Here is an 18,603-nt window from a genome sequence, read left to right as displayed (position 1 = left end):
AATTTTATTGACCCTTTTTTAAAATTATTTTTCAAACGTTTATTTATTTTTGATAGAACACAAGGGGGGAGAGGAGAAGGGAGAGAGGGAGACACAGAATCTGTAGCAGGCTCCAGGCTCTGAGCTGTCAGCACAGAGCCCGATGTAGGGCCCAAACCCATAGACCATGAGATCATGACCTGAGCTGAAGTTGGTCCCCCAACCGACTGAGCCATCCAGGTGCCCCAGTATCGTTTTGTTAAATCTTTGTATCCACCAGAAATTTAAGTAAGTCATAGAATACTTATTGATATGTTCTTCTGAAAACTTGAAGCACAGGTCCATGTTCCAGCACATTTGTATTAATTTTTTGTAATATTGTAAAGATAATGCAGTATCTCAGGGCATAGGCTTTGGAGTCAGATCTTTGCATCTCAGTAGCCCCAAGCCTGTTTTTCTAATTTGTAGCTACCTTACAGAAATGTGTGAATTAATTGAGCAAAGTGACTTGTATATACATGCCTGGGCATGAAGTCAGTTCTCGATAAAATTTATTCCCTCTTGTCCTTAGTCATTGGTAATACCAATTTTCAGGTAGTTCGAGCAGAATAAAGTGTTTCTTTAAGTGACATTTCTGTTGTATACTTTTTAAAAAATTGTTTTTAATTTTTTATTTATTTTTGAGAGAGAGAGAGAGAGACAGTGTGAGCAGGGGAGGGTCAGAGAGAGTGGGAGATACAGAATCTGAGACAGGCTCCAGGCTCTGAGCTAGCTGTCCGCACCGAGCCTGACGTGGGGCTCGAACCCACGAACCATGAGGTAATGACCTGAGCCGAAGTCGGACGCTTAACTGACTGAGCCACCCAGGCACCCCTGTTGTATACTTTTATAACATAGGTTTTCATATTTTGGGAGGTATTAAACTGTGTAATTTGTCAGTGTTAGAAGAAAATGTTTGAAACTGTTCTGTTAATGTCTGAGGCAGTGAAGAATGTTCACAGGAAAATAATTGCACCAACCTTGCCTAGTGTTAAGTTACTCTTTCTACTCTAACTACATACACAGATGCCTTACTTGAAAAAGAAGTCATGGAAAAATAGTGTTGGGTGGCTTCTTTCTGGGTTTGTTTTTAATTTGAAGCTATACATGAAGGGCACTATAACATCAATATACATGAATCTCCATGCATATCGTGACCCATCACTGCAAATTAGATTTTAAATAAATAAAATTCTAGGCATGGCTTATAGCTTGTTTTTATCAGTAAAGAACTTTGTTTCTCAAGTATTAAACACTTAGTCAAAACAGAATTGAGAAACCTAGAGTAGCAAAAACATTTGTCAAACGTCCATGTATTGAAGTTTATTTACTTAAAATTTTTTACCTTTTACTTTGAGCTGTTGGTTTAGAGTTTTATTTTTTTAACATTAGCTGACATTTATTGGTCAGCAGGCAGTACACTAGATATGCTAAAGATCTCAAAAAATGAAACAGGGGCTTTTCCTTTGAGAATTCAAGTGGAAAAGCCATACCTATTATTTTTTTCATGTTTCTTAATGTATTTTGAGAGAGAGCATAGGCAGGGTAAGGACAGAGATAGAAGGAGAGAGAGAATCCCAAGCAGGCTCTGTGCTGTCAGCCCAGAGCCTGACTTGGGGCTTGAATTCCTGAACCACGAGATATGACCTGAGTAGAAATCAAAAGTCAAATACTTAACCAACTGAGCCACCCAGGTGCCCTGAAAAGACATATCCAGAAACAAATAATTTCAGTGCAATTTGGTAAAAAGGCATGTTCCCATTGTTGTGGGCTTGTAGAGAAAGTTTTAACTGGTCTGGGAGTCAAAACACTGAAATAAGCTGACATCTGAATCAGATCTTAAAAGAGATGAATAGGAGTTTTTAAAACTCCTATGGGAAAGCATAGTTGCATTCCAAAAACTGATACAGAATCAGTTTTGGTTTATAACCCTTTTGTTAATTGGGTGACTGCCTCTTCTTCATTTATTTTATTAAAAAATTAATGTTTTACTTATTTCTGAGAGAGAGAGAGAGAGAGACAGCTGTGAGCAAGGGAGGGTCAGAGAGAGAGAGAGAGGGAGATACAGAATCCGAAGCAGGCTGCAGGCTCTGAGCTAGCTGTCAGCACAGAGCCCGATGTGGGGCTTGAACCCACGAACCGTGAGATCATGACCTGAGCCGAAGTCAGAGCTTAACCGACTGAGCCACCCAAGGGCCCCAGTCTCTTTTTCACTCATAACATGAAACTAGAATGGGAATAAGCTTGCCGATACTCCTTAGTTTTCTAGGAGCTTGTTGAAATTACATTTAGTCTTTTTGGACTCCCCTCCCCCCCCATTTAAACCTTAAAAATGAAATGTATTCCAGGTTTTTTGAAAAATATAAAATATAACATTTGTCCATATCTACCACTAACATTTGTCAAATTTTGCCTTATTTGTTACTGATTTTTATTTTTTAAGGAATAAAGGATAGATACAAAAGAAATCCTTGTTTTTATCCCTGCCCAATCCTATTACTCTTTTTCCCTGGAGATAACGGCTATCCTGAATTTGATGTTATCATTGTTTGCATTTTCATTTTATTATTAGAAGTTTATATTCTGATAGCAATATATAGTTTATTTTCTGTCGCTAGTTTCCACATAAATGGTATTATGTTGAACATTTTATTTTGCATCTTTTTTGCATTAACATTTTTGAAATCTGTTAGTGTTGACATACGGTTATAGCTTATTCATCTTGCTGACTATTAAATAATATTAATTAACCCTACTTTATCCACTTTTATATATATTTTTTATTTTAGAGGGAGTATGAGCAGGAGAGACAGACAGACAGACAGACAGACAGAGGGAGAGAGAAAGAATCCCAAACCAGCTCCATGCTCAATTCAGAGCCCTACGTGGGGTTTGATCCCACAACTGTGAGATCATGACCTTAGCCGAAATCAAAAGTCAGATGCTTAAAACCAGCTGAGCCACCCCACCACATTTTTATATTGATGAACATTTAGGTTGTTTTCAACTTTTTTCCTATAATAGTGTTACAATAAATACTTTCTTATACATACCTCCTTGAGCACATGTGCAAATGCTTTTCTAGTGTATACCTAAGAGTGGAATTGCCAGATTCTATAGTCCTTGTGCATCTTAAACTTGACCACATGTTGTGAAATTATCTCCGTAGTTGTATTGTTTTATTCTCTCACCAAGAACATGAGTTTCCATTGCTCTTCATTCACATGTAACCCCTGGTGTTGTAGATCATGGTTATTTATTTGATTTATTAGTCCACATCAGATGAGGAGGAGAACGTAAAACAGAGCACGCTTCTCAAGACAGTGATAACACAGAATAATAATGGCAGCCGACCTCTATCAAAGGCCCTGTATGTGAGATACTTCTCTAACATTGTTTAATCCCCACAGGTGGCTAGTTTTCGATAAGTGGGGAAAAAAACCCAGAGTGCCTGGCTGGCTCAGAAGTGCATGCGATTCTTGATTCAGGGTCGTGAGTTCAAGGCCCACATTGGGTGCAGAGATTACCAAAAAATAAATAAATAAACTTAAAAAAAAAAAGAAGCAAAATAAACCCAAAATCAGAGCTCAGAAACTCTTCAATACGTGGGTAATTTGGTCTGTAGGGGGAAAACATCTATATACATACCTCCCAAGAGTAGTACTAAACAGTAATTGGAAACAGTATTGTACAGAAATCCATTATAATCTCAGAGATGTTTAAAAAAAAGCTCATATAGTCAGTGTAATCTTTTAAAAGAGCAAATAATACATTTTAGGTTTCTAATCAAATGGCTTTGGGATTCTGGAATATGTACTTGTGATAACTTTTTCTGGTACTCTGAAATTCCTGGTTTCAAAATTTTTAACTTACTAGCAATTATCAAGGATTATCAGAGACAGGGTAAAATAAGCATTTGTTTTAAAGAACATTCTTATTTTACACAAATTAGTTGTTTGATATTGGTGATCTTATTGAAGAGCTGATAGGATATGCACCTACTTTTCTTAAAAAAGGAAATGTAAATGGCTAATAAATGCATGAAAAACTTTAACTTCACTGCGAACCAAAGAAATGTAAATCAAGTTAAGATAGTTTTTATAAGGAATTTCCTTTGTGAAATTTGTCCAGAGGAAAATTATTTATGTGGCTTTATATATAAAAGGTTTCATCACAATTTCATTTGCAGTATCAAATAATTAGAAACCATCTTTTGGCAGTACTTGGAGGCTATAGTCCAGCTTCCTTGACTGTAGAGTTGGAAATAAGTCTCACTTCTTGATAACTCTGAATATCAACCTCTCACATACTGGATCAAAGCAGAAATGTGTGAAGCTGTCTTAAAAAGAATAGTTCCTAGGCTAGACTTAAACTGAATATATGTAATATGCATAAAATAAGTATGGGGATGGGATGTTCATCCTTGAAGGGATAGGAGAATTTCTGAGGTTGGCTGCCCCCTGTGAAGAGCCTTAACCAACAGACCTTGAATATGCAGATCTTGTTGGCAAACTATCGAATTAGGGAAGTGGATGAACGATTAGGGTTAGGCAAGCTCAGCGTGACTTCATGAAACACCAGTTCCTTTGACTCACTCCACTTGTTCCTGTTATGTCTTCAACAAGCAGCCTTATGATTACTGTTTGAATTCACAGACATTCTCTCTGTTGGGATTAATGGACTGATCATTCACTGAGATATTAAGAGTGATTATAATTTGCATTTTATTTAAATGCTTTTTCCTTATTTTTCAAGTTCTCCAAAATAAAGGTATTTTAGAGTAAGAATTAAAAAATACATATGGCAGAAGTAAAATACAGATGGCTTAATGTTTATAACTTTTTTTCTCAGATGGTCAGCAGGAGGATGAAGCCAGTAAAATTGAAGCTCTGCACAAGAGAAGAAATTTACTTGCAGCATTTTGTAAGCTAATTGTATATACTGTGGTGGAGATGAATACCGCTGCAGATATCTTCAAGCAGTATATGAAGGTAAAGTTGAAAAATGGATAGCAACTTATTTTTATAATGCTTAAAAGAAAATGAATGTAACACTGGCTTTTAAGCCTGATTGCCATTGAATTTTTTAGATAGAAAATTACTTTTCTAGCACAAGATAAAATTTCTTTTAAAATTTAATGTTTTCAGTAACATGACCTCATACTTCTACTCTTCCATTAATGGACATTTTGGGTTTGCTGAGTTCACTTCTTTTAGAGTGTTGGAAACATGTTGTCTTAGGTTAACTAGCACTATTAGAAATTACCTTTGGGGTTTGGTTTAAGACAACAGGATGGTGTTTCTCCTTTTCTTGATATAGCATAAAAAGAGTATTGTTCTAGGAGTCAGGAGACCTGGCTGCTATAGTTCTGGCTTGGTTATTCTGCAGCTCGTGACCTTGAGTAATTCAATACCTTTTGTGTCCTGTCTTTCTTCATCTGTTCCACTGTGATAACTAAGGTTCCTTTAGGCTTTGAAAATCTGATTCGATTCAAAGTACCTGTGAGATTCTCTAATCTTTAAGTGGTAGTAGAAAGTATATCATTAGTGGTACTAATGAAATATGACTAAATGTGGTAAGATAGTTACCCTTTAATCGTTTCTCAAGTAAAATCTAATTATAAATGTGAACTATTTTTTTAAACCTTTGCTGTCACCAAATAAAATGTGTAATAAATTTGTCAAAACCTAATTAATTCTCTTTGAAATATTTTGCTACATGATAGAGCTCTCTTAGAACTGTTGTAAATTACTTTAGAACTTAAGTTATTTGTCATTATTTTTAGATTTTTTTTTTTTTTAAAAACCTAAGGTTGTGAAGTCATTTTACAAGTTTAAACGTTTTGACTTAGGTATTGTAAAGACAGTTTTATTAGTCATAAGGGTATGGTTATCCTGTTTATCTCTGATAGTTCTGTATTCATCTTGAAACAAGGTCTTAAATTAGAGAAAAAAATTCATGTTCAATGAATGTATAATACAGATGTCACACACAGTGAGTTTTCTTTTAAATGCTAACAGGCTATTAGTTTCCATAAGCCAAATTAATAAAGTTGGAAACTACATGTGACCTGCAGGCCTGTAACAATGAGTAAGTTATAAATGTAACTGTGATTATATTCTTTGTCTCGATAATTCACAAAGAGCACAAGAACTTTGTTTATATCCTCTGTGCTACTTCTGACAATGTGCATAGCCTGATTACTGTTTTATTCCGCACCTCCGTAAAACCAGGTCTGGAGCTTAATGTGATTAGATCTCAACTGTCTATTTCAGAGTTGACTGGTGTTAGGGATTATATGCTTAGAAATTATTTTAAAGTTTGGTAACATTTTCTTCCATCTTTGAATGTGTAATTTCAGCCAAATACATATTTTATGACATATTCACATGGCTTACATAAAATTCGTCTTCTTGCCCAAGAGTTTTAGGAGATAAAGCTCTGATTTGTTCAAATTTCTTTTCTAGTATTATAACGACTATGGAGATATCATCAAAGAAACGATGAGTAAAACAAGGCAGATAGACAAAATTCAGTGTGCAAAGACCCTTATTCTCAGTTTGCAACAGGTAAGATAATAACGAGTATCAACTTAGGTAAACACAATTAACACCTAATAGTTTTCAAGGTAACAAGTAGGAAACTGGGCAAAGGATGCAATAGACAGTTATTAAAAGTAGAAATACATGATTTTTCAATCTCACTAGTGGACATTGTGCAAGTGAGATCATTTTTTGCTTTCAGACTGGCAAGATTGGCAACACTTACAGCTATCTAAGGTATGGAAGAAATAGGTACTGTCAGCAGTGTGTTTTGGTACAGCCTTCCGGTAGTCAGGTGTTTGGGAGTATATGTCAGAATGCATAATGTGTATGCCATATTTGGCAGCACTTCAGTTCTACTTTTAAAAATTTTCACAAAGTGGTAATATGACAAGTTTGCAAAAAGGGGTATACAGTATCACACATGGCAGGATGTTTTAGAATAGCAAGAAATTAGAAATAATCCAAATGTCCATCAATTAGATATTAGATTAATGTATTGTGTAGTGCATCTCTGCAATGGTTATTGTGTAGTACTTAAAATTGTTATCTTTTTTGAGTAGCACTTAAATGTTGTGAAGATTTGTGTTTTTTTTTTCATTTTCACATTTACCTTAATGAGCGTTTATCAGTCTTATAATCAAACCACAATACTCATTTTCATTTTGACAGTGGTGAGGCAGGTTTAACCAGGCAAAAATCATTTGCTTAATATGCATTTGTCTATGGAGATCAAATGCATGTAGAACATAACCCAGCCTATTTCAGTTTGATAAATTTTCTTTTAAGAAATCTAGGTATTAAATTTCTTAATTCCGTTTGCACATTTGGATATTCTTTAATGTTTAATAGAGCACAAGCAGGAGAGAGGCAGAGAGAGAGGGACAGAGGATCTGAAGTCTGCTCTGTGCTGACAGCAGCGAACCTGATGTGGGGCTTGAACTCACAGAGCACACGATCATGACCAACTGAGGCGCCCAGACGCCCCTTTCCTGAGCATTTTAAATCACTGTATAGTATTCCATTTTATAAAGGGACCATAATTTAACCAAGATCTCTTCTCATTTGATGTTGAGGTCTTTTACTATCCTTGTCATTATAAAGAACACTGAAACATTTTGTACCTGTATATCATGCACAGATACTATTATTCCTTTGAGTAAAGTCCAGTAATTAGAATTACTTAGATAAAGGACAACAAAATTTTAGTTTTCACTACAGATTGCTCTATAGAAAGGTTATCTTTATGTTTCTAGCAGGTCAGAGTGCCCATTGCATGATATTCTGATCAGTAGCAGCCATTATCTGTTGAAAACCTTGGCCATTTGGTAGTTGAAAATTATGCTTTATTGTGCTTACGTATACTGGAAGTTCTTGATATGAAGATTCATCATTTAAATGTAAAATAACAGCATTGTTGCCTAATAATTGAGTGGGTTTCCTTTTTCTTTATATTTTTATATGCTGTTTTAATATCCAATTAATTCCAGCAGAATAGAATTGTACCATAATGAACCTAAAGAGTTCCTAATGTCAGTAACTCCCTCTAGTCTGAATATGTGAAGTGCTGTAATTTTGGTCATTTCTATCATGTTCTTAAAAATCCATGTTTTAGAATAAAATGCAATGCCTCATTTATGGATTATCTAGAGAATATGAGATCTTAAAAGATGTTAGTAATCCATACTTCCTACAAAACTCTAACATGCTTTCTTTCTTTCCAAACAGCTTTTTAATGAAATGATACAGGAAAACGGCTATAATTTTGATAGATCATCCTCAACATTTAGCGGCATCAAAGAGCTTGCTCGACGTTTTGCTTTAACTTTTGGACTCGATCAGTTGAAAACAAGAGAGGCCATTGCTATGCTACACAAGTAATCTTCAAATATTTTATTCAGCTCTCCTGTTTTTTAATCATGAAATTTTTTGTATTTACTTCTTTTGTTTAGAATAACCAAATTCAATTGATGCTTTATTATTTTTTTTTCAAATCTGTGGCATATCTCCTTTCTTGAGAACCAGTAATAATGCTATCTCCATTAACACATGTGTTGGGACTAAAACTTCTTTTATAGAAAGTCTTTACTTTAATTAAAACAATACAAAAATCTTTATAAATTATGTGAAGAAAAGCAACACATATTCATCAGGTATTATAAAATCTCTTTTAATAGCTTTTATTATAATCTCACTGCTAGGTAGAGAAATTTTTGAGATTTGATTCAATTTTTGTCTTTCTGGTTCTGTTTTCTCTTTTGTAGTGATCTTTTCCCTTGTTTTGAGCCACAGCCTTCTTTCTGTCTGTATATATTCTTTCCCTTATCAAAATAAAAAATTATATGACTTTATTTTGGGCATGTAATTTAGCATTCAATCATACTTTTAAATAGTATATTTTAGAGTTTTAACATAACCAGCACGTGGATAGTAATACCCTTTATTTCTTAATTCTGGATGAAGAGCCTGGCCTTTGGGAAAATCAGGAGGCTTGGACTCTCTTTCATGAAAGCTCTCTGTTTAATTTGTGTCTCTTTTACTCCTTGCTTACTTAGTTATAAAAGTGTTAAATGTCTCCTGCAGATAGTTTTCTTTTCTTTAAGTTAGTCCCATTCCTTCCCCTGCTTTAACTCACTCTCTCCTTTCACTTTGTTCTAAAAGACTCAAATTCCTTTTTATGCCTTTTAGTAATATATTGGATGATAATTTTAGGTACTATTTAAGGACCACACATGTAGTGATTATTTTGAGAAAGTAATATATTATTTTCCTCACGTAGTAGCCTTCCATTTCTCCCTCCTTAATTTCATCGGATTGTTTTTTACACATTTATGTTTTTGATAGAGTATAAGAATATAATACTGAATTGTCTTGATTAGAGGTATTTATTATTAAATAAATATATTTAAAATAGGCCTTGGGTAAAATTAAATTTTGAAAAATACTCTTAAATTACACTATCAGAAATAGTTTTTAATAATTATTTTTAAATTAGTTCTATGCGTTATAGTAAGTCTCCTTTATGTCTTGAAAAATACATAATGTTTGTTGATCATTTCAAGAAAGAATTAGTACTATTTTCTTTGGAGAAGAGAACCAAGAATGTAGATATACCAAACCACATTCAAAGTAAATGCTAGCTGGTGTGTGTGTATGCCTGTGTGTTTTAGTTTTAAAATAACAGTGACATAAAATGTAAATGTATTTGTTCATTCTCATGCTATAGCCTCCTTATTCTCTTTATTCCTCAGATTGAATGCATGGCAGAGGAAACCTCTTAATAATGAAGCAAAACTATAGAGAGATTTCCTTTCTGTGTTATTAAATTTTATATTGTGGTCCCTTAAATGTTTTGTCTTTTTATTGTTGTTGTTGCAGAGATGGCATAGAATTTGCTTTTAAAGAGCCTAACCCACAAGGAGAGAGCCATCCACCTTTAAATTTGGCATTTCTTGATATTCTGAGTGAATTTTCTTCTAAACTACTCCGACAAGACAAAAGAACGGTGTATGTATTTGCTAAAAATATTCTGCTTATTTTTGTGTTGAAATTCTTGTGTGTTTTGTTTTGTTTTGTTTTGTTTTTGAGAGAGTGTGTGTGACTGGGGAGGAGGGTTCAGAGGGGGAAGAAGGGAGAGAATCTTAAGCTGAGCATGGAGCCCTATGGGGGAGCTCTATCCCGCAACTCTGGGATCATGACCTGAGCCAAAACCAAGAGTCAGAACCACGAGACACTGCACCGATGGAGCCACCCAGGCGCCTTTGTTTTGAAATTCTTAAAGATGAATTGTCACACTTGGGTTTTCTCCCTTCTGCACAAACAGAATTGTAAGATTACATTAATGCACAAAATACTTTATACAACAAAAATTTTATAATTTAAGGTTGTATTTTATGCATTATTCTCCATTTTAATTCTCTTTGTTCCCCTCACAGTATAGTTGTGACTTTAGAGTTGTAACTTGAATGCTTTTTGTATTCTCATCTGTATTCTTCACTGTAGCCTAACAGACGGTAATACCCGTAATTCATCCAGGAGCGTATTAGTCTCTGTGTTGAGCTGTGACTACACTGGAAAGTAGAAGTTTCCTTTTTATATTTTTTTGCTTTAACTACTAATTCTATCCTCAGCAGACCAGTTAGACTTTTCTAGTGTGGTCTCCTAAAATGGTGACTTATATTCTAAGAGAGCCCAAGTAAAAATTCTGAAAATTCACTCCCCTCTTTGAGGTATAAAAGGGCAGAAGAATAGGAGTAACTGCTAGTATTGTGTACCTCTTCTGAAAGTCTACCAGTATTTAGTATTTAAAGACTGTAGATTTTACATGATTTTCTAAAGCAGACAAAACTAATCTCTGGTGACAGAAATCATTGTAGTGGTTTTTTTAGGGTTGGGGCTGTTGAATGGAAAAAAAGACATAAGGTAATTTGTAGCATCATGGGAATGTTCTTGATAGATGTGTAGGTTACATGACTGCATTAATTTGCAAAACTGATTCAACCGTATTAAGTTCTGTGCACTTTATTATATATAAATCTATCCCAGTTAAAAATTACATTAGCACTATGAATCAGAAAAATAGAAATTATAAAACAATGAAAGACCATTTCTCACCTAGCAGATTAGCAAAGATTAAGAAGTCTGATCGTGCAGAGTATTGTAAAGATGTGGAAAAAGAGACTTTCATTCATTGTTGTTGACAGTGTAAATTGGTACAAGAGCACTTGTGGAGCTATTTGGCGATGTGTAGTAAAGTTTAAGATTCTCGCTACCTCATGATCCAGTTATTCTGTTCATAGGTAGATACCTTAGAGAAACTCTTATGTATACATGGAAAACCATAAAAGAATTTGATCATTGCAGGTTTTGAATAGAGGAAAAGTTAAAACAACTTAACATCTATCAGTTAGAAAATGAGATCAATAGATTGTTATACAACGGGATATCATAAGCAGTCAAAATGGTTAGATCTTTTCCAAAGTAAACTTTTCTTAATTTCATTAAACACCCAATCATTGTTCAGATTTCTAGTGGTCTCATGTCATAATGACTTCTGTTAGAGAGAGTAAGAGCAAGCGTGCATTAGTTGGAGAGGGGCAGAGAGAGAGGGAGAGAATCCCTAGTAGGCTCCACGTTGTCAGTGCAGAGCCTGATGCAGGGCTTGAACTCCTGAATCGTGAAATCATGATCTGAGCCGAAAAAAGCAAGAGTCAGACACTCAACCAACTGAGCTACACAGGCACCCCAAAATTGTAATATATTTAAAGTGTGTGATATGAAGATTTTTATATGTATATATTGTGAGAAGATTCCTCTGATCAAGTTGATTAACATACCTGTCACTTCACTTATTTACCCTGTTCTTTTTCTGAGAATACTTAAATGCTCTTCTTTTAGCAAATTTCAGTTATACAGTGTTATAATAATACACCACCATCAACTGTAATCGCCATGTTATACATTAGATGCTCAGATGTCCTTCATCTTTAAAAGCTCTTTTCCCAACTTTACTGAGATATATTTGACATACAACATTGTGTAATTTTAAGGTGTACAACATGTTGATTTGATACACTTATATATTGGAAAATTATTAACACTATAGGATTAGCTGACACCACTCTTCCAAAAATGGTTAGATTTTTGAAACAATGTTGAGTATAAAAGTCAAAGTACAAAATTGTGCTATAATGTTTATAGACAAATATATATTAAAAATATATTATGATTTCACTCATGTGGAATTTACCAAAGCAATCAAACATGGTGGGGAAAGACAAACCAAGACTCTTAACTGGAGAGAACAAACTGACGGTTTCCAAAGGATACGTGGGAGTGGGGATTGAGGAGGGCACTTATTGTGATGAGCACCAGATGTTGTATGTAAGTGTTGAATCCTTAAATTCTAAAGCTGAAACCAATGTTATACTGTATGTTAACTAACTGGAATTTAAATAAAGTCTTGAGAAAAATATTTATTAAAAATATCCAAATATGGGGCACCTGGGTGGCTTAGTCGGTTAAGCGTCCGACTTTCGCTTGGGTCATGATCTCGCGTTCGTGGGTTCGAGCCCCGCGTCGGGCTCTGTGCTGACTGCCAGCTCAGAGCCTGGAGCCTTTTTCAGTCTGTGACTCCCTCTCTCTCTGACCCTCTCCTGCTCACGCTGTCTGTCTATCTGTCTGTCTCTCTCTCTCTCCTAGAAATAAATAAAAACATTTAAAAAAAAATATCCAAATATGCATGGGGGTGATAAATAGCAAATTCAGGTTAGTGGTAAGCCTTTGTGGCAGGGAAGAGGACAGAGGGAAATAGCATCAGGGGGACTACTTATCTGGAATGTTCATTTAGGCTATGTGGTGGATACGTAGTTGTAATGTAAATCTTTCTACCAGTGAGTATATAGTAGTCTAAGCCCCATAACTTGTCGCAGATTGGTAACAGGTTTCAGACTGATGACCAGTTGATAGTCCACCCTTTGAAGACTACTGTGTATACCTGAAATATAATTAAGAATAGTGAACTAACCCCAAGCAGTATCTTTGTAACTGATTCCTCCTATCCTTTCTCTTTAATGGTGTTTTCAAAACTGGTGATTTTGAATTGATTAGAATTAGTCATTATTATGACAGCAGATTATTTGGGTTACACATTATAGTTAGTTGACAAAAATTGTGTTCATGTATTTGAAGCATAATTTAGATAATAAATCACTGAACTCAGCATCAAAAGTCTGGGATTTGAGGGGTGACTTCATGGTGTAGTCGGTTAAGCGTCCAACTTTGGCTCAGGTCATGATCTTGCAGTTCTTGAGTTAAGCCCTACATTGGGCTTTATGCTGACACCTCAGAGCCTGGAGCCTGCTTCAGATTCTGTGTCTCCCTCTCTTTCTGACCCTCCCCTGCTCACGCTGCGTCTCTCTCTCTCTCTCTCTCTCTCAGAAATAAATAAAACATTAAAAAAATTTTATAATAAAAAAAGAAGGAATAAATAAAAATTGGGGGTGGGGGGAGGCTATGGCAGTTTTGGGTATCAAAGCTAATGGTTTCTACTTCTTTTTAAGGTATGTTTACTTGGAAAAGTTCATGACCTTTCAGATGTCACTCCGAAGAGAAGATGTGTGGCTTCCACTGATGTCTTACCGAAATTCTTTGCTAGCTGGTGGTGATGATGACACCATGTCAGTCATTAGTGGGATCAGCAGTCGAGGGTCAACTGTGCGGAGTAAAAAATCAAAACCATCTACAGGAAAACGGAAAGTGGTTGAAGGCATGCAACTTGCACTCAGTAAGAATATAGTTTATTCTCTTTATATGTATCCCTTATATTTACGAGCAGAATTGTCATTAGGTTCACCATAGTTTTAAATTTGAGCTATGTGTTGTTAAATAATATCTTGCACAGTGTGTCTACTTATGTGTAAGTTTAGTGTTTTAAGCGTTTTATATACATAAACTCAATTCTCATCACTCTTTAGGTACGTCCTCCTTTTTCAGATGAGAAAACTAGTAGAGTAGTGTGGTTAAGTTACTTAACCTAAGGTCACACAACTATTTAGTACCCAGGCAATCTTACTCCAGAACCTGTGCTCTTTTTTTTTTTTTTTAATTAAAAAAAATTTTTTTTTTTTTTAAATTTTAGAGCACAAGTCGGGGAGAGGGGCAGAGGGAGAGAGAGAGAAAATCCTAAGCCAGCTCCATGCTCAGTGTAGAGCCCGATGTGGGGCTCAAGCCATGATCCTGGGATCATGACCTCGGCCAAAATCGAGAGTTGAAAGCTCAACCAAGCCACCCAGGCACCCCTAAAACCCCCCTGCTTTTTAATCACTGTGCTATACTGTATATGCATAGGGATATGACTTAAGTATTACAGAGCTAATGTTACCTCAGAGACCAGATTATCTAATTTAAGTGTGGAGCAACCGATTCAGAGAGATTCTGACTTTTGAATTTCTGTGAAGAGGTCATTTATCATGGAGAACTTGTTAAAGATACAAATTCTGTCTTAGATGCTTCAATCTCTTGGACTCCTAGCACTGTAGGGCTGGTGCAGAATGGGCCTGGGGACTTTTTTCCTCTCCTTCGGGACCTTTTAATGAATTAGTAGAGTTGCCAAAATTTGTTCTAGTTATTGCTGAATAACAAACTACCCCAAAACTTAGGACATATAAGGGACATGGTGTCTGATGCTTCAGCTAGGAGCCTTCACCTAGGAAGATTCAGAGGCTGGTGACAAATCCCATGCAGGCACCTTCACTTATAGATAATATCTGGTGCTAGCTATCACCTTGGACTTCGTCTGCCAGAACACCTACATGTAATCTCTCCATGTGGCTGTTTGGCTTTCTCACAGCATGTGACTGGGCTCTAAGAGCAAGTGTCTGAAGAGACATAGGAAGTAGAAGCTACCGGTTTTTTAAGGCCAGAAACGGGCATAGCATATTCTACCATATTCTCTTGACCAAGCATTCAGACCCAGCTTCAAGGGGATGGGACATAAATCTTCCACCTCTTAATGTGAGGAGTGTCAAGATTTGGGGGCCGTTATTTTCTAATTTCTACATAATTCTTCAGCCATCATCAGGTATATAGTGTTCAATACTTGTCTCATGGATTAATAGTTGTATCTTTTGTCCAGTAATATAAACGCATGAATTTACAACTGGCACAACCTTAGATCTGGACTTGGTTGGTTATATAGTCCCAATGTCATGGTTTATGGGGAGATTTCTTTTATAGTGTTCCTGAACAGTTAAAATAGTTAGGGTTCATGATTTATAGGAGGTTAAAATAAATTTTTCTTTTTTTTTTTAAGTAGAAAAGTTATCCAGTTAAAAGATGATGTTTCCTGCATATCACTATAAGTTTTTCTCATCTGAACAAATAGTAGTTACAGACTTATGCCAGGCCATCAAATCTCTCCTTTTTCATAGACTACATGGAGCACAAAAGACTTGGTATTTATGTAACATCTTGAAGATGGATGATCAAACCAGATAGTTCAGCTTTTATAGAGAGTCAATACTCTGTTTAGATTTTTGGAGAAAGCCATAGAAATTGGGGCATTAGTAACGTGGGAGGATGACTACTGATTGTCCAGATCAGTGCAGTTTTGAAGAGAGAATTGGAGCCTAACACAGGAGAACTTAAGGTGTCATGTAATTATATTGCAGATTGTGAAATTTACATCTAACCTGTCTGTTACTAGGACATTAGCTACTAGTACATTTTTCTTTCCACTCTTTTTTAAAAACACATCTGTATGCACATGTATAATCTTCTCATAAAGCAGGTTTCCCGCAAACTCCTGTTCAGTCAGTCCTCAAGTGCTATCAATTTCACCTCCCAAATCAGTGATTTAAAAAAAATTACTATGAATTCAGTAACATTTGCATGTGAATTTGTCTCTTATTAATCACGGCAGCATCTATAGATTTGAAAACAAATAGCTTTTGCAGGTGTGAAACCTGGTCCAGTGCTTAATATGTATATGGATTTGTGCTCCCTTGGAGTTGGTGAGCATACTATAAACTAGGAATCATTCTTCCATTGTTTCCATTTCTCTTCCCACCTAGCCTCCTAACTAGCCTTTGTGCTCACTAGTCTTCATTTTCCTCAGTCTACCTTCTACACTGCCACCTCCTACCTTGACTAAAGATACGTAACCGAACCACATTGCTTCCCTTCCATAAAACTTCAGCGGTAGTTCCTGTCACCTTAGCACAGCTTGTAAGACTTTCTGTAAATAGCTTCCTGCCTCTTTATTCAGCCTTAGCTTTTGCCACTTACCCTAGGAGTACCAAACTCTTAGTTTGAACCATATGAAATTGCCATTTGTGTAGGTCAAAAACTGCTGAAATGTCAGCAGATCAGTATGGTTCAGTCATTGTACTTTCGTGCCTCAGTGTTTTTGCTTATGTTCTTCCCCACTGCCTGGCAGATGTATCTACTGTAATTAGAAGTCACTTTTGGGTAGTTGGCTCTGATCCTTCTCAGTGCTCCTGTACCACCTGTGCTCCCCTCTCTTGTAGCACTTATTACACTGTGTTGTCATTGCGTGTGTTTTCTTTGTCTCCAAGGACAGGGACTGCACCTTACACACCTTGGTGTACCCCCGTTTCAAGCACTAACATGTGGAAGCAGCCAGATGTTTGTCGACCTGAACAGGTTGTATTAGACGTTTCGTCGTCAAAATTAGTGACTGAACTTTATTGCGATCAATTTTCTCATTCAGCTGAAGAAAGCAGTAGTAGCGACAGTATGTGGTTAAGCAGAGAACAAACACTGCACACCCCAGTTATGATGCAGACACCACAACTCACCTCAACGATTATGAGAGAGCCCAAAAGATTACGACCGGAGGATAGCTTCATGAGCGTCTATCCGATGCAGACTGAACATCATCAAACTCCTCTTGATTATAAGTAAGTACAGTTGAATGTTTTCTGTACTATAACTTTTTTAATTACATAGAAAAAAGTTAAGTTAAAAGAAGAATAAAATTCTCCTTGAAGCACGCAGGTAACATGGATGTTAGCTCAAAGACAACACGAGGAAGCAAGGCAGCAGCAGGAGAGAGCAGCAATGAGCTGTGTTAAACTGCGAACTAACCTCCAGCATGCCATGTAAGTGAGAGTGCCTTACTGTCTCAGTCCAGGAGGTTCACCGATTCATTTTCCCAGATTTTAATGTGTGCCTTACCTAAACGTTTCAGCCAACTCTAGAGTAAGCTGAAATAATCAAGGAACTAAAACTTGGTCTTTCCAACAGAAGAAAACATTCAAAGTTAAATATTCACTAGTTAGCTAAAGGACCAACCTTAGGTTGATCTGTTGGAAAAGTTTAAATTGAATCCTTGTTTATTTTGGTACACAGAATTCTAGCTTAACAATCCAGTTTTGCTCCATCTTAACTGATTCTGCAGCTTCGTGCAGGCCCTCATCCCTCATCTGCACCATTGTATTAGCTTTCTAACTTGTTTTCTCCCCTCAGAGCTCCCATTTCTCCTCTCACCAGACCCCGCCCCTCAAACCCCCCCCCACCACCACTCCATCATTCACACTACCATCAAAAATGACTATTGTAGAATAAAAATTTGGTCATGTAATTCTTGGACTTAAAAACCTTTCCATGGCTCCCCAGTGCCTACAGGATAAAGTCCAAACTCCTTAGCTCATGGCATGCAAGATCTTTCAAAATACAGCCCCCTGCCTACATATTAGTATGATATCCCCCATTCCTTGGCAAGCGGTAAAAGCACTTATAAAAGAGTAAGCTCAGGTGTCACCTTAAGTGAAGCTGTGGTCATCTGTGCTCCCATAGCACTATGTGTATTCATATTTCTTACAGCACTTACCACAATGTACTGTAATTACTTGTTTATGAATTTGTCCCTTTCTCTAGACTGTGAGCTCCTTAAGGGCAGGGACCACTTTCATTGCCTGTTGGTGCTTGGCACATAAAAAGTGCTAAGTAAATGTTCATTGAGTGAATAAATGTCCAATGCAAAAAAAAATTGTAGTGTAACTTTTAAGTACTTTGTTTTTACTGGAATCTGTATGAAAGCTTTATGAATCTTTATTAGCTTTGGCTCCAGAAGAAATGATAGAAAAGCAATCTTTAGAGGATTAGTACAAAAGGGAAGATCTGATGATTCTGATTATTTGCGTTTTGAGTTTGAAAGCTTTGTATTTGTAACATAATGTGGTATGTGTTTTAATATTGGGAGACAGTAATTGTTACCTTCTTTTTAAAATTCATGTTTTGCTTCATTTTGTTGGTTTTTAAAGGATGAGAATTTCACCTGTGTTTCTTTAAAAGTGGTTATTTACCACGTGCCTGGTAACCTATTAAAACTCACGTTAGTTATGGTCTCAGGAACCTCTACAGTTAGGTACACTCTATCACGTGTATAGATTCTGATCCCGCCTTGGCTGTTCGGGTCATCATCTATACTATGACTTGATTCTACCCTCTGTTCTCTTTTTCTGTGGCCGCGTTCCCAATGCATTCTTACTTCATGCTGGATTCAACAGCTTATTTCTTA

The 18,603-nt window shown here is 36.2% G+C and overlaps 1 protein-coding gene across 3 annotated transcripts in view; it reads left to right on the top strand.

The window, feature by feature from the left end:
• The window catches only part of STAG2 (stromal antigen 2), a 129,354-nt gene that overhangs the window by 101,081 nt on the left and 9,670 nt on the right, over nucleotides 1-18,603 (top strand). For 2 of the 3 annotated variants that reach the window (XM_039238809.1, XM_039238810.1), the window contains exons 25-31: nucleotides 4,870-5,009; nucleotides 6,486-6,587; nucleotides 8,289-8,437; nucleotides 9,939-10,067; nucleotides 13,622-13,845; nucleotides 16,792-16,981; nucleotides 17,072-17,182. In XM_039238809.1, the coding sequence (XP_039094740.1) occupies nucleotides 4,870-5,009; nucleotides 6,486-6,587; nucleotides 8,289-8,437; nucleotides 9,939-10,067; nucleotides 13,622-13,845; nucleotides 16,792-16,981; nucleotides 17,072-17,182 (1,045 nt within the window). The remainder of the gene's footprint in view (nucleotides 1-4,869; nucleotides 5,010-6,485; nucleotides 6,588-8,288; nucleotides 8,438-9,938; nucleotides 10,068-13,621; nucleotides 13,846-16,791; nucleotides 16,982-17,071; nucleotides 17,183-18,603) is intronic. The other variant, XM_039238812.1, reaches the window with a different exon arrangement.

This window comes from Hyaena hyaena, unplaced genomic scaffold (assembly GCF_003009895.1).
Source record: "Hyaena hyaena isolate Hyena2069 unplaced genomic scaffold, ASM300989v1 scaffold_147, whole genome shotgun sequence".
NCBI lineage: Eukaryota > Metazoa > Chordata > Mammalia > Carnivora > Hyaenidae > Hyaena > Hyaena hyaena.
This window is presented reverse-complemented; position numbering and strand designations above follow the sequence as displayed.